Genomic DNA, 24,786 nt, shown 5'->3' on the forward strand with positions numbered 1-24,786 from the left:
TAAAGCAAAGCTCCTGGGCTGTGAGTGCATCTGTGTTGTCTCAAATAGTGCTAACACAAACAAAAATAACAATCATTTGAAGAAGTAAATAGACTTCATCAAATGTTTTTTTAAAAACAAGAGAGAACAGAAGCAGGTTGGGAAGAGCTTGCAGAGACAGAACTTTTATGACAGATTGAAGACCACAGGAAAACTAGAAATGTTCACTGGAGTTCAATTTGGACTTAACAAAGATTCAGAAATACAGTCATCTCTCGGGTATTTTTCCATTGCTGAAGCTTATTTCACTTCTTTCTTAGATACGGCTTGTTCAGTGTTCAGACCTTTTCTCACTACTTTTGCCCTGTAGCAAGCTTGCGCCATGCAGTGTGATCCATAGGCTTCCCCATTCATTACAGCACAGGAAAAAATAGTTTTGAAATATGAAATCCATCTTGGGAGACACAGAAGCCCAGCACTTTTGAAAATTAGCTATTATAATGAAGTTTATCAGGTAACTCAGTACTGTTCTTCATTATGCAGTAAAACACTTGAGATCAATGTGGATTGATAGAGATGGTTGCAATGGATAATTCTTACATAAATTACTCCAGTAAAATTTTCTTCAAGGTTTCTGACTCATAATACTTTACTGTTTGTTTGGGTTTTTTTCCTCTCCAAACTCTTATATTTGTCCTGGAATTAATATTCTTCAAAAAATGGAACATAAAATTATTGTGACCTTTAAATAAGTGCAAAGCAGTAACCACCTGTACATTTCATTAAAACTGACGCACTGAGTTAAGATTTACAAAGGAGAATAAAAAAAAATCTACCTACATTTGCAGTAAATACTGTTTTTTAATGCACAACTTTCTTGAAAAGTGGCCAAAAAGACACTGGAAAATAGAGGATATACATGCAGACATCTAAGTTGGTGTTAATATCAAAGGAGCCAAGATTTCAAATTTCCACTGCCTTTATAAAATTCAGATTTTAATTAGTGAGAGCATGAAAATGTCAATATAGGAGTGTAATTCAATACATATATTTGCATGTGGAACTCTGGTTTTAGATTTCTAGAAATACGTCCAGATGTGTAGGAGAAATGTGAAAAAAATCCACCCACTTTTCTGTCACACATTATGGTCATTAACCTTTTCTGAGGCACCACCTCATTTGTAGGCAGACGTGGCTTGCAAGATCTTTTGCGCTGCAGGCAGTTTGGAAGGCAGACACAGGGAGTATTAGGTGTCTCCACTGAACACTGATATTGTTTCCTGAGATTTTGAGGTTTTAAATGTATGTATTCGTTATCCTGTATTCATATAATTCTGCAAACCTCCACAAAAGAAAAGCTGTTTTAGTTTGATGTAAACACTGTGGCTAGCCAAGGTAGGTAATACTAGTTAATAAATTTGGATGGCATTGTACTTGAATCTTACATTCAATTCAGAAATAGGTGTGATAACAGATAGGGGTACCTGCTGTATACAGTATTGATTATCTATTTGGCTTTTGGCTCTGTATGAATTTTGCCTACCAAACCTTTACCACATTCTTTTGTTTTAATCTTCCTGTTTATAACGAACATCCATCAGCTGGTGCATCATATGTACTTTAACAGACCTGTACCATGCTAGCTAAGTAATTTTTTAAGCTGAGAGCATTTCATTGTTAAGCGTTCAAAGAAGGGGTAGTGTTTGTCAGAAGCATCTGAGAAGTGCAATCCTTTGCTCTATAAACCCATCATTTGTGTGAATGTAGAAATGTAAAGGATTACCTGGTGCCTTCTTTGGCCCACATGGCTTTCTCCACATGCCCTTTCCTACTACAAAAAAAAACCCAGACATAATCAAGAAATAAACAAGTGATTCTTGTTAGTTTTGAGTTTTGTGTAAGCATAGGGAGTTAGCTCCCTTGCACTCATGTAATGGAAGATTATGGACCTGGTGCATGACCTGTGAGGCCAAGGATTTCTTCCAAATCATTTAATGCAAGTGTAGATCAGACTCAAAGGAACAGCAGAAAGAGGTTCTGAGCATTTTTCTGTCCCGTTTTAGTCAGCTTAGATACCCTCAATATTACAGCCAGATGATGACTTAGATCAGTAGGTCAGAAACACGGCATCATTAGCTGTATTTGTTGGATTTGCAGCAAAAGAGCAGTGTATGAGAACATTACAAAGTGCCATTCACAAAGGAAAAGAGTTCAAAAGGCGTGTATTAAAGCTGACACCTGCACAGGTACTCTGCCCCCCCCTGCACTTGGGCATACTCTCACATTCCCCTCGCATTTCCTCTTTCCCCATTTTGCTACTATCTGCTTCCTTTGCCTTTCCTTGTACTGCACCTCATTCATCTGTGCCCGCTTTCTTTCAGCATCTTCATGTAAGATGGCTCCCTCGGTGCTTGCTGTCCTTCTGGACTGCTGGGTCCATCAGTCAAAGCGCTTCCCAAGCAGACCCCAGCAGTTCTGCAGCTGGCACAGCCTAGTGAACTGGGTTTTCGGTCTCTGGAAAGGCGCTCACAAGGTCTGGGAGCTCTGTGCTTGGCTCTTCACAGCTTCCCGACCAAATGTTGCCATTTGAAGTAAAATTTGTAATCGTTGCACTGCTACTGGAAGATGCAGCTTTTCTTTCACTTTACAATGACAAAGTTCATGGTTAAATTCTCTTGAATAATTGCAGGGCAAAATGGGGGTATGAAAATGCGCACTACTGTGTCCTTTGGACTTGTGTGGGCTTTGAGAGGCTGACAGAAAAGAAGCCATCTAAGCCATGATAGCATAAGCAGTATAGAATGCATAAACAGGCTGTGTGACTATTAAAGGTCAGCTTGACCTATACAGTGCTATTGTTACATTAACATGCAGTGTATTTATAGAAATCCAGCTCATCATATTTACTCTTGAATAATTCATTTGTGAAGTCAGAACCAACCTCTACTTTAATTGAGAGCCTCTTAAAAATGCACTTGATTCTAAGTAGAAAAATATGAAATGAGAGAGAAATGACCTGAAGAAGTTTTTACTTTCCACAAAATGTAGATAAACAGAGCAATCCTGATATGCAATTACACACTTGTGAACCTGTCCTTCCTTTTCCCTTTCCAACAAAAGTGGTTCTGCCATGGCCTGTGCCTGTCTTGTGAAATCCAGCTTGTAAACTCTGAAATCAGTGGGCTTGCAAAGTGTTCAGCCCACCTCTGACAGATGAGTAACATCTGAGGTCAGTGGGAATTGCTGGACATTTGGCACTTTGCATTCAGGCAGGTGTGTGGCCTTGCTGTGGATTTAACAGTCTCAGACACGGGAGGCTTCTCCTCTTCAAAAATCTTTGTCTCAGCCTAAAGCTTCTAAGAAGATCAAAAAGTTCAGCCACTCTTAACAGCTGAATGTGTGAGGTATCCGTTAATGGGACATGAAATTTACATTGCAGTTGAAACCCCATCGTTCATTAAAAATACAAATATCTTACTTAGGTTTTTGTTTGCTATTATCTTATTACAGAAATAATGACCTTGGTACAGATCATTTTCTGAGGATTAAGATTAATGTCTGCCTGTGCATCAGGCTGTCATCAACTCCCAGCCAGTCATTAATCTCCAGGAAATCCTGTGCCATATTTGCATCTGCTTAAGTGCTGGTCTGCCAATCCCTTAGTCACCGAGTAGTGATCTGGACTGTTCATAACGGCATTACCCATATGAATAAGGATGACATTAGCACACCTACTGTGTTGGTCAGGCCCCAGTCCAAAATGCAAGCAACTTGAATGTAAATCTTAGCAATCATTGATTATTTGTGGCTTTTTTTTTCCTTCTGAGTCCTGTACCTCCGACAACATTGTCCTTGTTTTGAGATGAACATTCCTGGGTTATGAAAGTGTAGGATTTGCAAAGATCCTTTACATTTTTTAGTAGAAGAGAGTTGTTGTTCTTCGGTCGGAGCCGGGAAAGGAAAATAATGGCAAGTATCTTGCCATGAATAATAAGCCTACCTTCTCCCTGCAAGCTGCAGGCTGCTTTGAAGAGTAATTCCTTCAGGATTGTGGAGGGAGGTTTTCCTCTCTGCAGGCTCCTACAGGTACTCTGTTGTAAAGGGAAGATAAAAGTGGTGAAGTGAGGATTCAGAGCACCAGTGCAACTTGAGGCTACCTTGCTTTTCTTGCACAGCTTTAGCATAGTGCAGGAAGAATGAGATCTTTTCCTTATCATGCCACCCCTTTTCTGTCTGCTGATAAGCTGCCACAGGCCAACAAAACATCTTCCGAAAGGGAGGATTTAGCTAGGTGCTGACTCCCTGGCTCCCATGTGACAAGGATATAACTCATATACTAATGGCATCCTCTGCATGAAAATGAGTGTGATATAAATCTCTGCCATGGCTCAGTCTCCAGTCAGAAGTAGGTATCTTTGGCAATTCTCTCCTCTTCCCATCTTTAGTTCTGTTTCCAAAGTGGAAAAATACAGGATATACTTCTGCAGAAGTTTGTCTTACATGCTTTACTTTTTTTAAATATAAATATGGTGCATGTTACTGGTGAGAGAAGTAACCTTCTGTTACATAAAGCTGAGCTCACAATGCTGTCACCTCCTTCACTGAACACAGAAAAATACGGTACTGTCACTGTCTGCTCTGACAAAGAAAAAACAGGAACCTGCACTCACGCTTCCTAAGAAAATGTAAGAAATATGTGATCCTCAACAGTTTTTGACATAGGAGTGAATTACTTATAAGTATATCCTGTTCTGCTCCTAGATACTGATCTTAACAATTTCACAGCTTTTCTGTTCACCTCAAACTTTTGCTTAATGTGCTCTTGCTGCTCGTGTTTGTTTCTGAGATGTCACAAAAAATGCCAGCTTACCCCAAAGACAACGGTTAGGTAACCTTTCCCTGCCTGGTCAGCCGGCAGGGTCCTAGCTTTGGTCTCATTTTGCAAAACCCTTATGCTCTTGTTCTTCCCTTGGCCTAGGTAAGCTGCACCATCATGTCTGTGCTCACTCCCATTGTGAGCTTTTTTCGACTGAAGCTGTTTATTTGTTATGTCCTTGGAGAAGTAAGGCCAGGCACCTCAGCTTACACCAACTCATGGGTAATGCTCAGCTCCTGCATTGCTGAAGTAATCTGAGTGCTTCCACTTCACTCATTCCCAGGGTGTGGATGCTTCAGTGCACTTCCCAGGACCATGCCAGAGATGAAAGAAGTAATCCTTCAGTGGCTTATAAGCACAACAGAATTTTATCTAACATGAGGAAATATGCAAATCTAGACAAAACTAATAAAAATAATTATAAATGTTATTAACTATCTCTGCTCTAGATCCTTTGGCATTCTTGAGTGTCCTTTAGTCATACCTGTGGCCTTGCAGCGGAACTCAGCATCCTTCTTCTTGCACACTTTTGAAGCCTAAATTATTTTCTGAGTGGGTTTGTTTAGCATACATTCAGGGACCACTTCATTCTTGTCATATTTTGAGGATGTTGGTCTTGCTTTTTCTAAAGACAACGGCTGCACTTCCATGAATGTAGGGTGAGCTTGCAGCTTTTATCCTATCCACAGAACGTGTCTGTAATTAGTGATGTATCAAAATTTTGGTGTGTTTTTGTTATACATAACTTGGGGTGCAGAGAAACTCTAACACGTTTCTCTCAGAGTGGGCAGTTCAATGGCAAAATGTAATTCTTTGTGGTGATGCTCTCAGACTCTGCAGCAGTAAATGTCAGGTCTGCTTAACTACATATGGTCTCAAAATGCAGAGATAAGGCAGCACTCCTCACCAGTTTCACTGAGAGAATTTCTAGCTACTTCAGAATTGAAGAACAGATCTCTCTTTAAAATCAGTATTGCTCTTTGTAGGTAGCAAATTTTAAATAATGGAAGGTTTCTGTTGCCTTTAATTATTTTTTTTAAAACCTGAAATTTAATCCTTTTGTCTGTTTTGTGGTAGGCATCAGTTTTCACAACAATTTATTTCTGCATGTTGTGGTTTATTCTTTCAGTTAGTATCTACTCAAGCTGCTCACTACAGGCAAAATTCTTCTCTCATCTCCGTGATATTTTCCAGATGCCCTGTTTTTCAGACAGCATATTCTTCTTGGGATTCCCTACAGATTGTGCAAGGAAGAGATGAGTATTTAAATATAAGCGTGATCCCAGAGCAGGGTACAGCTGTCCTGACTATGCATTTCCATGCTTAATGGCTTTAACTTCTTTTAAGTTTCTTCCTAACTCTGAATTTCCATGTTAAAAATACAAGCAACAGAAAACATGAATAATATATAAAACTGTACAGGTCAGGGAATAACAGTAGCTAGGAGGGACTTTCTATTGAAGCTGAAAGTGGAAGATTTCCTTTAGTACAGTTTACACTTGGCTGATGACTTCATCCTCCACAGGCTGGTTGGGTTTTATGACTGGAAAGTGAGAGGAACATGTGCTCCCCTTGCATTGCTCTCCTTGGACATGCTGAAAACCAGAACAGCTGGAATTTATTGCAGTTGGAGTTTTATGTGTCCAGTACCCACAGTGCCTGGCCAGACAGACACTCAGTGAAATCCTGACCCCATCAAAATCAGTGGTAGATCTCCCAATATCATCAGTTGGATGGGTTTTCACTTCTACATCTTGGAATTCCCATTTTCATGAATATTTGAAAATTCTTCAGAGAAAAATACCTCCTTCAAAGTCGAAATTGTGATTGATCCAGGCAAGGTCAATTCTATTATATGTCAGTTGTTGTTGGGTATTACTATGTTCTAGAGAATGTATGGCACCTGTCTTCGACAGTTTGGTGGCAGATGGCACGAAGGTAACTTATGAGGGAAAGAAGATGGAAAAAGAAGGAAACCTTAGGAGCAAGTAACTTCATGCTTTTCTTAAATTAAAAACAAAACGAAAAACACCTAAAAATATCAAAACCAGCGTCTGTCTGACAGAAAATAGTAGTTCAGATTACTTTCTTCTTTGTTGCATATATATGTTAATAACATGACATTGATCACCTCCTTATAAATATTTGGTCTTTAACCCATATCAGTTAAAAACCTGTGAATACTCTGACAAATTCCCTTTGGTCACCACAGTCAGATTTGCTAGACAGTGTGAGCTATAAGAACAGTGGCTTTCCAATCTTCATTTTAAATGCTGTGCTAAGAGCAAAGTAATAGGCAGGTCTTGCTTTTGCGTGTTGTGATCATCCTGAGCTGACAAGAACTCTCTTGAAATGATTGTATAAATTTTAAATTGTATTTCCATTTGTACTCCAATTTGATAAAATCGCAGTAAACTATAATAAAAGTAGTCAGCTTTAATGAGATTATTATCAAGACAAAACCACCTACGATAAAAAACAGAGTAAGGACACATGAGGAGAGAGAACGGGATTAGAAGGCTTGCAGTTTAGAGACAAGATGAAAGGTGACCACATGTTTTTAGAGCTCAGATGCACAAAGTATTACATAATTTAGTTGATCCCAATGTACTGCCTGCTGGTCAAGTATCCAAAACTTTTGATTTATATGATTTTTCTTTATTTGCTTAGGAGTGTTAATAAAGCAGCACTGGTAGCAGCATAATCCAAAAAGATGTAATTCTAAAATGCATGCAACTGTTATTATTTACAGTATTGCTCAGATCAAAAAGAGTTCTCTGTGTTTTCCATTGCACCAGCTCAGTGGCAAAGACTTCATTTTGCAAGAACTGGCAGCTTGAAGGTCCACAAGTAAAAATGTAGGCTACAACATTTAATTATAACTTGCATAGTTTGGATTATATGGAGGTAGTAGTAGAAGTCTTTTGCTTCTTGAAACATTTGTTTTCTCTCCTCTGCATTTTGCAGTGATAATATATAACTCCCACAGCAGTCAGTCTATCCCAGATGGAGTATAAGTGCTCTGTAAGAAAGTTAAGAGGTTTATGGAGTTCATAAAAGATGGGAGTCAAACTGAGATGAGATTCACAGAAAGAAAAAGATTTTGAAAGAATTTGTCCTTTTTAAAATTCGTAATGCCTGATATCCTTCAGTTGGTGGGATTTTTTGTGTTTCGCCTCAAGTAGTCTACTCAAGTACAAAGGCATTCTCTTTTATTAAAGGTCTGCTAGAGGTTAGCACTCTCATTTTACACCTGTAATACTAACCTCCACTAGATATTTCACAAGTTTTTAGCACTGAGAGTTCTTTGTTCCTAATCTAGTAACACTGATGAAACCAAATCAAGCTTTGAGTCCAATTTAGGTTAAATAGCCACCACCAGAGCTTACCTAGCAAGACTTTTGAAGTGGCCTTCTTTTTTTTTATTTTATTGATGAGCTTCTGATCATCTAGTTGAATTTCCCAAGACCATGACAGCTAGAAGAAATGACAGTGAAGATCAAGGAAAGACAACCTAGTTCTCCTTGCTGTTATAATACTAATTCCTCTAAATCTTCTGGCCTAACTCCTCAGCCTTCTTTTTAAAAAATGCAAATGGAAAAAAAAGGAGATTCTGTCAAGCATGAAGAAAACAATAAGTGCAAATCAGAGGTCGTATCAGAAAGACATGAAGGGGAAGAGTGGATTACCAAAGTAATGTCTCTGACTGTCAAGAACTTGCTGAGTTTCAGAATTACGTGTCCAACCTGTTGTACAAAAATTCTCTTCTGTCTCCAGTCTCAGTTAGGCTTCATGTTTACAATCTTTTTAGTATTTATTTGCCTGCTTTTACATTGCAGTTCTGAGCTGCGTGCTCAATTTTATTATAATATAGCATGCATTCTCAATTTTATTATAAGTTTTGAGCCCTTACTCTCTCGTTTCATTTCTCCCTTATGTCTTACCTATTCATCCTTTTGGTAGGTTGAATTTATGGGTATGAACACTCAGGAAAAATATATGCTTTCCATATGCTTGTTCCAGAATGCGTCACAATTCCCTTGTAAGTCTAGCTTCCACTGATGCTGATAAAGGATTATGCCTTCATGACTGTGGAAGTCGAACACAGGGAAGGTCAAGTGAATGCAATGGTGGAATTACACTAAAAATTCAAGGATTGCCTTCAATATCTCTTTGTTCTGTTTTGAATGAAATATATGTCAACTTTGAAACTGCTTAATTACCTTGGAGAAGTGTGACATGAACTTTCATACAAATATATTTTTTATGTGAGGTAAAAGTCCTATGCTTGTCGAAGAAACCTGTAAACACATTACTTTTGTTTGAGAATCTGAGTCACATTTTTCATGAAGTGGTACATACCTTTAGCAATGCAGGTTGCTATCTCTAGAATATGTATGTCTTATGAGCTTTTTGAGAAACTCTGAGCTGGGCTCATTTCTGGCATAACTAGGGACATTTGCATTCTGTATCTGAGATCTTCATAGCAGGAGAGCAAAGAGGAACAGTGGCTGTGCTTTTCTTCTGTGGAAGCCTGGGGCACTACACTAAAGAGGCAGAAAATGGGTGTTTTACCATAAACTGTACCTACAATACTTCGTGAGAGAACATTGAAAATTAACTGAGTGATTAGGTATATTATTTCATAGAATCATAGAATAGTTTGGGTTGGAAAGGACACTCAGAGGTCATCTAGTCCAACCCACACACACAATGTGAGGGGACATCTTCAACTGTATCAGGTTGCTCAGAGTACCATCCAGCTGACCTTGAATGTTTCCAGGGATGGGGCATCTACCACCTCTCTGGGCAACCTGTTTCAGCACCTCACCACCCTCGTCATAAAAAATTTCTTCCTTATATCTTGTCTAAACCTACCTTCTTTTAGTTTAAAACTATTAACCCTTGTCCTGTTGCAACAGGCCCTGCTAAAAAATTTGTCCCCATCTTTCTTGTAGTCCTCCTTTAAGGATTGAAAGGCTGCAATAAGGTCTCCCCGGAGCCTTCTCTTCTCCAGGCTGAACAACCCCAACTCTCTCAGCCTGTCTTCATGGAAGTGTTCCAGCCCTCTGATCATTTTTGTGGCCCTCCTCTGGACCCACTCCAACAGGTCCATGTCATTCCTGTGCTGAGGACTCCAGAACTGGATGCAGTACTCCAGGTGGGGTCTCACCAGAACAGAGTAGAGGGGAAAAATTACCTCCTTTGCCCTGCTGGCCATGCATCTTTTGTGTAGCCAAGGATATGGTTAGCTTTCTGGGCTGCAAGCACACATTGCCAGCTCATGTCCAGCTTTTCATCCACAGCGCTGCTCTCAATCCCTTCATCCCCCAGCCTGTATTGATACTGGGGTTTGTCCAGACCCAGATGCAGGACCTTGCCCTTGGCCTTGTTGAACCTCATAAGGTTCCCATGGGCCCACTTCTCAGGCTGTCCAGGTCCCTTTGCATGGTGTCCTGTCCCTCAGGCATGTCCACTGCCCCACTCAGCTTGGTGTCATCTGCAAAATTCCTGAGGGTACACTTGATCCCACTTTCTATTTCATTGATGAAGATATTAAACAGTACTGGTCTCAGTATGGATACCTGAGAGACACCACTTGTCACTGATCTCCACTGGATGTTGAGCTGTTGACCACTACCCTCTGGATGCAACCATCCAATCGATTCCTCATCCACCAAATAGTCTGTCCATCACATCCATATGTCTCCAATTTAAAGAGAAGGATGTTGTGGGGGACTATGTCAGTGGCCTTACAGAAGCCCAGATAGATGACATCCATAGCTCTTCTCTTGTTCGCTGATGTAGTCACCCCATCATAGAAAGCCACTAGGTCAGGCTTGCCCATGTTGAAGCCATGCTGGCTGTCTTGAATTTGAAATTTCAAATAATTTAGTGCTGTTGACTAACAACATTGTTCTTTCTGTTTACTTTTATATGGTGTAGCACCTACAGACACAGTAGAGAACAACAGGTAATAAGGAAAATGTTGTAATCCTTCAGGAATGTCAGCCAGGATTACCAGGAACCCTCTGTTCTCTGGTATAAAAATACGCAGAAAGCAACAAATCAATTCAATCGCTGTCACTGTCGAGGATCAGCTGTTAAGCTGCATCTCTGCATTCTCTTTGTTTCATGCAACCAGCAGGGATGCAGGTACTGGCTGTCAGCCAGTCTGTCCCTCCCTGTGGGAACCACATGGCATGTTCGTGAAACGTGAACTATCAAATTTTAATATTGTTAGATTTTGGGGTATTTTTTCAAGTCGCCTTTATACCATATTTCTGTTTCCATTCAGAATAACTTTAAAGCTGAGACCTTTCTTCAATACAATATTTTTTCAAAAAGTGCCTCAATTGAGGTTGAGTTTACTTGGAGTCTTACTGAACAGAATCATATTATATCAAGAAAATTAAAAAATAAATATCAAAGAGCAGATTTAGTCCAAATTTCACAGCAGAAGCTAGTGTGATGTATTGGAGGCAAATTGTATAGAGGCAGACGTTTTGTATTGCTGAGCAGAACTGACCCAACTAATCTTAAAATCCATAAAATAATCCAGTGAATACATGCAGCTGATGTTTTCTGCCACCATTGTTGTACCTTGCAATCAGTGAGCTGGTGATTGTATAAAATATTCTGCTCTGTTTATAGGACTATAGAGGCATTCAGGAACGTAATCTCACCAGCAAGATTAGTGTTTTCCTGGAAGTAATTTTGCTAACTGCAAGAATTAACCTAGTTTAATCCTTGGTGTGTTGAATTGCTGAAGCACCCAGAACATGATTATCATCAGCATCACGCGCCCGTATGCATGTCCTTGTTTCTTTTAAGTCTCTGTATAATCAGAGTGTCCTTTTTTCTTTCTTACCTGTCTTGTACCTCTCACTTCAGATGGGAAGCAAACAGATCTAAGCTGGATTGTCAGTGTGTCAAGTGCCTTACCTTTCTGCTGCCACTTTCATTTCTTCTGAAGATACAGCATAATTAACCATTGTTGTTGGCTTCCTCTGGAAACAATTCTGCTTCATCCATTAAGTCAGAGACCTCATACCATTGTTCTGTCAATTCTTAAGTTTGTTGCTATGGTACAAACTTTTTCTTCTCAACTTTGTCCTTCTGCACCCCCATCGTCACTCTTTTTTCTACATGAGTTTGCGCAGCCCCTTGGGCAGTGTTGTCTCCTGCATGTACTTCCATTTCTATGATTACTCTTGAACAACTTTTGGCTTCCGTCTTCCATTCCTGTCCTCATCCTCCAGAGGATGCCTCACCCCAGGTTCCAGCAAAGCAGACCCCAGACACATCAAGGAAGAGATCAGTGAGAATAAATTTAATCAAAGTTGCTGGCCATAGAGTCAGCAGATATGAGCTCTAATTAAACAGCATATATGGTCCCAAATGCTGTATGCAGGGAAGTCTATACTGAAGTTGTTGGGACCTCTTCCCAGGTAAGGAATTCAAATCTTTAGGACTAAAATCAAGATGGTAGGACAGCAGCTTCTTTTATGTGCAAGCAGCTACAAAGATTAAGTTGCAACACTAAGTACATTTTTACAAAACAGTATATGCATTCTATATAATTATAAAACAATATAATAAATTCTGTTTTTAAATGATGCCTTTCTTTGCTTTAAGAAATACAGTAATGTCATATTCTGTTGGGTGTAGTTATGTGCAAGTAAGACACTGCATTGTACAAGCAAGAGTATGTTGGTACTTGTGATTTGTTTTGATAAAGTATGTCTATGAAAAAATCACTACAATCCATTCATAATTATTTAAGAAAAATAAACAGTGATAATATACTGTATTTTCTAGTTACATGGCATAAAGTGTTCTCTGTCTCTGCAAATGATGTAAGCAATGTTCATTTGGCAGATTCAGGTACCTGCAAATAGGGTTTTTTTTAAAGGATATTTCAAAGTATCAGTTTTACATATCATCTCAGTATTTTACAGTTAAAAACTAATAGCCATACCTCTATTGAAATCCACCTATGTGGAAAAATATTGAAAGATGATGAGGTATATTAGCTAAAACCAAAATAATTGGGCAGCATTTATACTTTTAATTGCTTAAGCTGTTTCATAAACATGAAGAGAGAATATTTTCAAAGAAAACAGCACTACCAAACTGTTAAGTACCCATTTTTTAATGATTACACTCTGTCAAAAGTTGGATGCTCAGAAGCTCAGTTGTAAAAATTTATATAAAAATAATGAGTGAAATCATCCACAAATACCTCAGACAAATCATTTACAAATTCCTTCTTGTGCGTAATTTTAATCTGTCCTGTTTTGCAGAGCTACATTAATTATTGTGGTTTTACATATATGTATATTTACATATATGCCAAACTTTAAGAAAAAAGTGCTTTAAGAAATTAAGTGTAAAGCAACAGCTGGAGAAAAAAATGTTTTCCTGCAAGATTGTGTCACATAGAAAAATAAAGTAGCCCTAAAGATCTAGATCTCTACATTCTGTTCTTTTCTCTGCCCTGCTAGAATATAGTAATGCAATATATTCAGATCTATTTAAATGATTTAACTAAGTTAGGCATCATACTACCTGATGAATTGAGTAAATACTTTTTTTCTGACTTCACAAGTGACAAGAGAGTGGTTAAATTAAGTAACTCCTCTAAAGCAAGTCAACATCAGCACAGGTACCAAAACAATGTTTGTGCGACAGCGGTATGAACATTTTTTTGGATTATGTGTTTTGAGGGTTATTTTGTTTAAGCTGGATGCCAAGTATATGAATGTCTGACCTGGGGAATGTTAAAAGAGCTTAGTTTCCAAAGGTGCTGCTGATTAGGTACTGTCACAGTTTATGATGTTTTCCCAAATGTAGAGGCACCAAATTGTCAATCACCTTGAAAAAGCTGAATTTTAGATTTCAGTGCTTCACCTACATCTCACTTTACCAAGTTGCTTACCTAAAGCCAGTGACTTGTGGAATTTCTAGGGGGGAAGGCACTGCCGTTTCTGTAGTCCGTGGCTCACTGTCCTGCAGAAATTTTGCATAGCCACTATTCGAGTTTATGAAGCACATGCAAAAACATGTACATTTCTTGAATGTCTGCTGCTTCCTTATCTTTGTGTCTTTTACTGTGATGTTGTAGAGCTTGGATCATATGGAAACCTAAAATATTATGACACAATGACTGAAGAAGGTAAGAAATATTTTAGAATTGTTTGTATCAGCTTTTTTTGAAGCCTCTTAAGCGCCTTTTATGTGTTTACTTTTTCCTTCATTTTTTTTAGTCCTATTTTCAGTTTCTCCATTTTTTAATAACTCCTTCTTGCATGTCTTCATTGATGGCGCAATCAGTTATGGCTCTTTTTTGAGGTTTTTGTTTTCAGCGTTTCAGTTTTGCTATTTCAGATAAGGAAATACAATGGAATGCTTTTGTTAAAGAACATACTTGCAAAACAACACTCAGAGATTATACAGCACAGTATAACATAGATTGCAGATGCTTATTTTATGCCATGTTTTACAATGCATTCAAGAAGATGAATTAATTTATGGATGTTGAAATCATTCAGTTTGAGAACAATTATTAAGTGACTTCCGTTTATTGTACTATTTAAATATAATGAATAAACTTTAAGAACTAGGCATGACTATTCCTGGAGTATTAATTGTATGCTTAATTGCAATGCAAGACTTACGCAATTTAAAATCCTGATTCTAGCAATACAAGAAGGAAGCAATTAGGGGCTGAATCAGGGCTCAATGAAATCTTGGGAAATTTTTCTGCTGATGCAAAAGTGTTGCAGTTCATTATACTAATTCAGGAAAGCAGTTAACTGTATAATAAATTTCTAGCACAAGCTTTTGGTCCCAGTGTGGTCAGCATTTCTGTAACTTGGAAGTTTCATTGAACTGAGAACTGATTGTCTGTGGGATCAAGGCCTCTTGTCCAGCTCTCTGAATATAGTGCCAGACAAATTGTCTTTGAATGTTCAGTGTAATAATCATTGGCGTGTTTGAGGATGGGAATAAGCTTGAGGCCATTAGAAAAGTTAGCTGCCTATTCTTACTTTATTTTCAATGTTGGGAATATAAGGCAAATACCTTAATTCTTTGTTTGTTTGTTTGTTTGTTTGTTTGTTTGTTTGTTTGTTTGTTTGTTTGTTTGTTTGTTTGTTTGTTTGTTTGTTTGTTTGTTTGTTTGTTTGTTTGTTTTAAAAAACACAGTTACTTTCTAGTTTAGGTTAATCTTGAAGTAAAAAAGGTTTTAAGAAAACCTTAATTTTATGACTTACTCATGATCATTTCTCCAGCGGGGGAAAAAAAAGGTGATAACATTGTTTCCCATTTTCTGTACCTGTTGTTGGTACTCAAATATAACTGTGCTATTCTGGGGCTGGCTGTAGGAGGTGATTCCTTCCAGCTTGTGCCTGATGTTGGAAGATGCTGTTTTCTTCTGTAGCAGGCATGAGCTCATAGGGCAGCCTTCTGCACCACTCTCTGTTGCCCATATTCACCATCTGATTCATAGGGGTGGCACTGATATAAGAAATGATATCTGAGAGGAGATTTTACCAGGCAAACAGTGGTGTCTATGTTATTTAAATACATCTGTCAAGCACCTGAAATGAGTTATTAACCCAGGACATTCAGGTACAGTTATCAGAGCTAAAGCTTTTGCGGTGTGGCTCATCACAGTCTTCATTACAATCAAGACGCAAAGGTAATTTCTCATTGTAGTCTCAGAGTTGCGTGTGTGAAGGTATTTATTTTTTATGCTGAAGTATTCACTACATTGGTAGCCTTCTGATATTTATAAATACTCTATTGACGGTTAAATGTAACTTGTGGTAGGAAAGCACCCATGCCAGTATGATACATAGAATATGTGTATATATTAATACTGTGCCTGTGCTGAAGTAATGCGGTTAATGTTCAGTGTCATTCCAGAAAGCACTCCTCATGAATAAATAATCCAGAACCATACTGTAGCAGTAGCAAAAATCTTGCAGTAGCAAAAATAAGAAGGGAAGCTCTTTGTCCTTAAGGAGCATTAACACTGACAAGAGTCTATGATACAGCTTACCTTCTGAAATACAACGGTCATCATCATCAAACTTACTTTTTGGATTTTCAAAAGTACAATCTCTATCACTGTGCATCACACTTATTTGCATTATCCATTTTCCTCTTTCCTCTTTTTTGACTGAGCTTTTTATACATTTTGTACAGAAAGTTAGTCACAGGAACGTGTAAACCCAGTTACAAATCCATGGAATTTTTTCTAATATACATCCTTATCTCCAGGTCCTCAAACCTGTGGACAGAGATAGCAAATCTTTCAGTCCTCCACTGGAGAAGCACAAGCGCATCTGTTCTTGCTGCTACATCAGAACAATAAGAAACGGAAAGCAATGGTTAGGTCCAATACACAAACAGATATAGCCTCATGGCCAGAGAGCCATTGTGCTCCAGGTCTTAGAAACTGATCTCTATTGTTTGTTTGCTCCTATTTGATCTAAAAGTGACTGCAGCTTGATCAGGCCCAACTAGGGGAGAAAATATACCCTACCAGATGGGAAGAGACCTTCACAGTAATCTTGTGCTGTCAAGTAACCTCCACCAACAGCCTACAACATGACAAAACTGCATATATTTTTATTTGATACTTCTGTGGGAATTTAAAGTTAAAGGAGAAAGTACGTGAAGTGGATTTCTGGAATTGTTTAGTTGTGACCCACTAGCTGATTTCCACAAATGGCCACGAGCAGGACTGGTAGGCATAGTTCAGACTGCTCAACAGTCACAGATTTGGTATCTTCTTGGAAGCTTGGCTGTAGCTGTATAGATGTAGTAGTTTGCATTTATCACAGACTGAAAACTAGACAAACGGCGGAGTCTTGAATTTTTTTAAATGAGCGAATTCCTGAAGATAAACTCTATTCCTATCAAATCAAAGGCTTTTCTGACCCAGGGGATCTGTACTCTGCAGTTTAGATTTAGTTTAAGGACTGTTTTTTTAATATATCCTTGATCAGGATAATCTCTGCCAACTGATGCCAGCTGAAGTCTTTAACTCATGGAGTTAGATCAAGGCATATCTGTGTTATACAATACCAATTTGTTTGCATATATCCAAATAAAATCAAATAAGTTTTAAGCTACCTTCTTTGCTAATCACCTGGTCTTGATCTCCTGTTCCTGTATCCCATCCTTTGTAAACTAAAATGAGCTGCAAAATCTGCCTGAGTTCAGTGAATCTAGATTAAGAATTTTCTAAAACAAACTACCCTATTTTGGGTCCTTGAAATCAAGCATTTTCATTCACCTAAACTCTGTTGGTACCAGATGGCATGAAAATTACTCTTAGGTAGTCAAATCCATAGTACATAGAACTGTTAAAAGAGGAAACATAAGCTCCTACCTTCTCCTAGAAATAAGATCAGCATCATAAAATTCCTATGGATTATTTTAGTAACGCCGCCTAAAGGTGAGAAAAAAAAGCATGAGAGGACATCTGTGCCTAAGATGAAAACTCTGGGCTTTCTGTAAATTTGGATGACAGGAATATCCTGAGCTGATCCTTTTTCCTGGTGGCTCTGTGCTTCCCCTTCATGGAACAAGTTTTGGTTTGGTTTGGAGGAGGAAAATCTCAGGGAAGGGGAGGGAGGTTCTGCTGTCTTTTTACATCTCACTGCCTTCAGGCAGACTAGTACTACTGCTTTCCTCAGTTTCATGCATTTGATAATTGGTATTAATGTCTTTTCGTAGTTTACTCACACCAGTTGTAACTGAGTGTAACCAACTGGAAAGTAATGATGTAAAACAATGTAAACTGAACCATGCATGTACTGAGAAATAAAAAGAAAACAAAATACAGTTTCTGTTTTAAATGTTGAGGTTAATTTCCATGATAGTGACTCATAACTCTGAAGCAGTCTCCTGAATGAAGTAATGTAAGTTACAATGTTAAAAGTCAACGTAAAGCCCCTTCTAAAGATGGAAGGAGGCTTTTGGAAATGTAAAAAAAAATTGAAGATAACCTCAGTTGAGCTAATCTAAACCAGTGTGAATCTCATGGCTTTTCAGTTCAATAATGGCACAAGTTTCTCTATTAAAAGAAACCTGAACAATGTAAAACAGTCTTAAACAAAATACTGTTATAGAGTTCTGTATGACTTCAATTAAAATGGAACCTTATATTAAAAAGTCCTGCACCATCCTGGAGTAGGTGGAGACATGGATGGTTCCACAGATAATTCTCAGAAAATGTCTCAGTTACATCATATGCATCACTTGCAAAAAGTGCGATCGAGTATTTGGGATATCACAAACCAAATTCTGAAACATGAAGCATGAGTTGGAGTCTGAAACCTAAAGCGATCCCTTAGCAAACTGACGTACCTGTTGTATGAAAATTATGCAGGCATCTTTTTGTATCTAGACATGCTTCTGGATGAGCACTTTTTAAATGCCTCTAGTGTTTCAAAAGTTAGGAACAGACTTGACTCAGTCTTTCAGCTTAAAATATTTAGAAATATGTTTTGCATTTTTTACTTTGTTTTTTCTTTCTCTAATCTGATATCCCAAACAGTTCCCTTTCTCTCTCGCTTTTCTTTTTCTTTAACTCTGTTTCTTCTTCCCCATCTAACTAAAACCTCTGCCACTGACCCTGTGCATTGAAATAATGAGATGGCTTGCTATTTATGACTGTTTTCTAGGATTAGATACTCTTCTGCAGGCAATCTTATTCTAGGTGCCATGTACCAAAAAAGATAATCTTTGCCATTGTGAATGGCTAATTATTTTTTTGGAGCATAATGTGTTTGTGAAAAGATAGGGATTGCTGAAAGGTCAGTACAGTTTATTAAATCTTTGTGATATTTTTATTACTTTCCATATGATTTGCTGTTGACAAATTCCTCTTCCCAGCAAATGATAGCTGCTACTCCCTGTGGACTGTGCATATGCTTCTTCACATACAAAAGTGTTGGTACAGGGGTTTGAATCTTCCATTTGTGAGAAGGGAAGAGAGGATTTCTTTATTGACTGATGATTTATTCTTGTGTGTCTTTTATTTTAGCTTAGAAACGGTGACTGTATCCAACTGAGTTCATTCATGACATCTCATTCTTACTTTCCACTGTTAATCAACTGTGTGATTCCATTGATATATCTTTTAGTCTTAAAGCCTGCGCTGTTTTTGCTACAGGGACACCAACAAGTTTTCAATGTTTCTTTTTGTTGTTGTTGTTTGTTTTTTTTTTAACTGGAGATGAAGTATTGAAACAGTTATGGGCCCTGTATAGTAAAAGTGTTCTTAATTAGAAGTGTACTGTGCTATAGCCACCAGTTATAATTTTTAAAAAGATTTAAGAAAACCTAAAGAGCAATAACAATGCAGATAACAATAAAGAAAGGCAGATATGTCATCTTTCTACATGACACGAGCTGTCCAAAGAGTCCTTACACAGAAAGATCAACCAATGTAGGGAAAGGACTAAATGAATTTGACTTAATATTTGCCATCTTTGACATTACCTAGTTTGAAAGTGTCATTTGGACTTAGTGGTCAATAAAGAGTGACAGGACCTGGGACCTATCTTAAGACAGGATGAGTTGCCCTGGAGACAGTCTAGATAATGAACTGCATGGCTGACATCATAGGAAGCAAAAAACACAGGGCACGAGAAAAAAATTTACCTTTGAGAAGCTGATACAAGAACTGTGTATTCAGGACATTTCTTCTTCCCCTTCTGAAGTATCTGCAGAAGTCACAGGCACATAGCTGAGTGCAAAGTGACAAAGGTGACCACAGTCACCATGATTCAATAAATGGATTCATCTGAAATTCTGTTTTACTGTACTACTAATTGAGATCTGAAACTGTGTTTATTTATAATAGCTTTATTTATGTGTTCATCTTCTCTTTAGGCTGAAATCTTACACTAGCGCTCTTATAGGTGGAACTTTACTGACTGCTTCTGAAGAAAAATAATAGCTTTTGTTTTCAGTTTCTTGTTCAATTTGTTGCTAAGCTCTCAGAATATAAAAATTACATTTTTGTTTCCACTAAAAAATAAAAAGTATGTATGAGAATGTCAGGTAGCGTTTACTAATATGTTTGCTGTTTGAGGATGGATGGAAATGGATTATCGGCAGTGATTCATGGAGCCTAAGCTATGGCAAATACACTTTGTGTCTCAAAATGTCTGCATTTTAATAATGAAAATGCTTTCTTTTAGGAAAGTTCAAGGAAAGGGCCTCAATTCTGCATAAGATTGCCAAAAAGAAGTGCCAGGTGGAAGACAGTGAAAGGCAGAATGGAGCTGCTAATCATGGTGAGTACAGCAGCACAGATTTATCACCTGTTCCTGAGGGTCTTTTTAGCTGTTTAATTTTGCTTGAAAATGCTTAGAGATTAATTTCTCCTTCTACTTAATTTTACTGCTATCTCAGTAAAAATATTTTTGCTCCCTATACAAAAAAGTATGAAACTTATGGACAGGACAGGAGTTAAGTGCAAGCAGAAAGTCAGTTAAGGCATCTAGAAAGCCTCCCAGCAGGGTTGAAAAGAAAAAAATGTGATGCTGATTTTTTGTATGTGTTGAAATGCCAGAAATAGAAAGACAGAATTTACTCACAGTTTATGTGTGGAAATTCAATGAATTTATTGAGCTGCTGTAGGACAATGTGTCTTTTATGTGGTATCACCCTTGTCACAAAGAGAAACAACTGTCATATATAAGATTTGATTTGTCTATCTGCTACTCACTAGGAGTCATTTAGGCCCATCTGTGCTAATTGTGCAAAATTAGCTTACTATTCTTTTCCATTAAGGGTAAGAATTTGTGTTTCAGTTCAAAAGTTCCTATACTAAAATAAAATCTGTACAATGTCCTGTTTTCTCTACTTTGCCTTGGCATGTTCTGTGCATTAGAAAACCAGATGCAAATGTGGCTGATAAAAGCTGAATCATTTTATTAGCTGACACTTTTTCTGACCTTGTGCTATGTTTAGATTCTGTTTGCTTCCAGAATCAAGCAGTTGGATGGGACAGTGTTAATAAAGCATAATGCTGGCTGTAACATTAAGAGACAACACACAGGCACTGAAATAATTACAGATAGTCTGGCACCTCTGCTGTGGCTGTGATCTCGGATTTTTAATTTAAAAGAATCTCAGGATAGTGGTAATGTAACTAGACAGCTGTATTTCCGTCTGTGCACAAGAGCATACCATAAGACATGTTGAACTTGACTTAGACATTTCATGTTACTATTCCCTTTAACTTTATATTGTCCAAGGGAAGTTTAGCCATTTACATTTTTATCTAGTACATACTTAAAGTGGTAATTACTGTTTAGATAATTCCAAGGTAGTCAAAGTAGGAATAAATTTGAGTAAATTTGGCATCAGAAATCAAAGGCCCAGTTTCATCCCTTTTAATTCCTGTAAAAGTTCAGCATAAGGACTACAGGATACTGTTTTAAAAATCATCCTCTATCATTGGATCTTATTAGACCACCCATCTACTCTTTTCCCACATTTTTTTGCATGAGAAAGAGCATGGTTACAGCTTGAAAGTTACTTTACTAATTGCAGGGGTTACTCTGTTATGAAAGTTGTATCTTGTTGAATATATCCCCTCACCTGTAAATGCAACAAACTGCAATGTTTAATGTCTAAGGACAATGCTGTATGTCATTTTTTCCTGAAGTGTTAGGCTGAGTGAGCTGAGCATAAACAAAGAGTACTGAATACTGCAAACAATGTAATTTTTTCTAGTCATGAGCACCAGTAGAATAGTTTCTTCAGATGCAAGCTCAGCACTCAGAAGAATGTTATTCAAAATGTGTACTGGCCAAATAGAAGGCAGAATTTTTGTCTCTCTGTTTTAAAGGCAGATGTTCGTCCACTTTCAGTATTTGATGGTTTTCTCAGACTCAATATATAACAGCAGTTTCACGAATAGCTTTGTTACTTAATGTTCTATTCTGTTATTTTCTCACTCTTGTTTATGGATGATGCCACAGAAAAAAGTGCAAAAGTGGAAGTTGCAGTAACACCACCGAGTGATTCAGGACCAGTACAGAACGGAATCGCCCATAACGTTGAAGAAGAGGTTAATTTATTTTTTATTCTTCTTTTTCTTTTAATGCTAGTAAATATATTGGATGCTTGATTGTGCATTTAACTGGAAGTACACATCTTAATAGCAAGAAACTGTTAATGTGAACTGTCTATGATATATTTAGTCTTCATTTACAACTGAACCCAGTGTATGATTTGCCATGTATGAAAGCTCTTCTCTTGTGCCTCTCTGCCCTTCAGTTAAGGTAAGGTAGGAGTCTGGAATGTATTCTTTTAGGGAATGTATTTTTGTGTAATCAGATAAGATGTTCGCAGCCGTAAATATAGCTAATGGAAATTGCTTGTCTGCTTGTCATCACACTGAACAAAAGCTGTTCTCTTAAGAGGGTAACCTGTCATGTTTTGCTTCATGGGATAATTAAGAAGTACTTATAAAAGAAGAGCAGTGCACAAACTTTTTCTCCATCCTGCTTTCTATTACCTTGAGACAAATAACAAATTAAGCTGAATGAGATGTAGTATACTAGTGTTTCTATGACTTTTATTGCATATGGTTAAAATTTGAAAAAGAAGTAATTAAACACTTTAGTGTATTTACTTTAACATACACCTTTTGTAGATAATAAGTAACCGTGTAACTTAACTTGCACAATGGCTACTGAAATAGCTATACAGTTGAGTTAGTTTGTTGGTTTTTTTTAATAAGCTGTAATTCTCAAGAATAGCTTACTGCCAATTTTGGCCCTGCCAGGCCCTTTTTAACTGTCTTTTAATATTTAATTTATTTCATCACTACCACCTGCATCCCAAGCAGGCAAACAAGTAGAAAAATGCTGGTGAATAGATTTTGCTAAACTTGGACACTGCTGGTTTAGACTGCAACAGCAAAACGTGCATGGAGAGAGAAAGTCTTCTTAAAAATAACCCTTGACACAGAAGCTTTTATGATGGCTTTGTTTATACAGTTTACTAGTTTTCTCATTAGGCTACAGTGAGACAAGAAAGGTACTGCAAAAGATGGCTGAGCAGTGGTCTATACCATAACATGAGCTTCCCTTCATTAAAAATGGGATGATCTGCATTCCATTTACATACAGAAAAATCATGTGAAAAAGACAATGGCCATGTTTTGTTTGAGTTGTCCCAGGTTTAGGTTTTGATATTTTATTTGCTTTTGCTTATTTATCATTTAACAAAATTGTTAGTCCAAGTCAGAGATCATCATGCCTTCTTCATGACATAAGCAATATCACAGTAGGTGAAATTCTTTCCTTGAAAGGTTCTGCAAGCCACAGAAGTGGTGTGCAAGTTATCGAGTGTGTTTATGTCTGTTGGCTGCTTCCTAAACACAATAGTCCCTCACAAGGAGCATAATTTATATTGAAACATACTTATAACAGGGAGAGGTTATAATTTTTTTCTGTAAGACTGAAAAAAAACACTGTGATGTATAGTAGGGTGAGTATTTGGGAAAAGATTCTGTTTGCTTTACACAGATGAAGGTGGAAAAATGACAAGATGATTGTGGCCAATTGGTGTGTTGATGCACCAAATATTGTCAGATAGCTTTAATTCTTCACTGTTGGAAGATAATTTTGGTCTCTAGGAATAGAAATTGAGAATCAGAATGAAGGATCTTAAAGAGACGGGTGGGTTTTGATATCCTAAATGACCAGTAATGATAATGAGTCCTCATGGAAAGGAGAGCATAGTAGAACATTAAATTACCTTTTCTGTTAATCTAAGTTGTTCAGACTGACATGCTACTTAAAGATCCTTGTCAGCCCAACAAAGCATTACTCTTACATAAAGGAGATGAGTAAAATTTATGTAATAAAAAATCTCAGCACCACACTTCAACACTTAACATTTTAAGGTAAGGAAAGATCAATTTTCGGATCCTGTTCTGAGAGTCCGATCTCACCACTGCAGTAAAATATGTCTTTAGACTATTTTTTAACCTAAAAAAACCCCCTAAAAACAGAAAAGCAACCAAAATCCAAAGCACAGTGGCTTTTAGACTTCTGTTCTCAAAGGTCACTAAGGGATGACTTAGCCTGGTGTAACTTATTAAGATGTATGTAAATGAGTCTGTGGGATGTATGAAAACTCTAATAGACTCCATTAGAGTTCAGTAGCTTAAGAGGGGAACTGCTCCTGCGTTGTAAGACTTTTTCCGCTGAGAATGTTCAGTGAAAACAATGAAGGAAAAGCAATCTCAAGCAATCACATCTCACAGCAATGTCCATATGCTATCATTTTGCATTGTAATGAAGCAGTTTCTGAGCTTGTTCACAAATCTACAAGGTCAAGCAGCCTCATCATTCAAGACAATGGTTTCAATTTCAAGCAACTGCAGGGTAAGAAGGGAAAATTACTGCAAGAGTACATTACTCAGCAATGTCTTCCTCTCATCTCCCTTTAGACATTTTAAACTTTCAGTGAGGGCGTGGAACTTCTATGTTAATTTCAGCAAGTATTAGCACACTCTGAAAAAACATTGTGCTGTACCAGAGGTGGGATACATTATTTACCCTTATCCAAATGACAAGACAGAGCAAGCAGGGAGGTTTGTAACTGGTGGAGGAGTGATTCTGCAGAACTATTTCCATCAATCTGAAGGAACTTCAGGTTTCTGCTGTCACAATAAAAAATAGCAATCCCCTAATGACATTTTGAGATTGCCCATGCTGGGATCCTCCCCAATGGTCTTTCTAATTTTATCTTCTTCCAGTGATAGCCTGACATCTGCTGCTATCTCAGGCTCCTTCAGTTATTGGTATGCTGGAACCTATTTTGTAATTTAGAGGTATATATTGGAATTTTTGAAAAGATGTAATAAAAGTAGTCTACTC

At 37.7% G+C, this 24,786-nt stretch overlaps 1 protein-coding gene across 4 annotated transcripts in view; it reads left to right on the forward strand.

The window, feature by feature from the left end:
- The window catches only part of SLC24A2 (solute carrier family 24 member 2), a 114,796-nt gene that overhangs the window by 63,710 nt on the left and 26,300 nt on the right, over positions 1-24,786 (forward strand). For 3 of the 4 annotated variants that reach the window (XM_040580227.1, XM_040580230.1, XM_040580228.1), the window contains 3 exons: positions 13,983-14,033; positions 20,083-20,178; positions 21,874-21,962. In XM_040580227.1, coding sequence (XP_040436161.1) covers positions 13,983-14,033; positions 20,083-20,178; positions 21,874-21,962 — 236 coding nt within the window. The remainder of the gene's footprint in view (positions 1-13,982; positions 14,034-20,082; positions 20,179-21,873; positions 21,963-24,786) is intronic. The other variant, XM_040580231.1, reaches the window with a different exon arrangement.

The sequence above is a fragment of the Falco naumanni genome, chromosome Z, assembly GCF_017639655.2.
Source record: "Falco naumanni isolate bFalNau1 chromosome Z, bFalNau1.pat, whole genome shotgun sequence".
Taxonomy (NCBI): Eukaryota; Metazoa; Chordata; class Aves; order Falconiformes; family Falconidae; genus Falco; species Falco naumanni.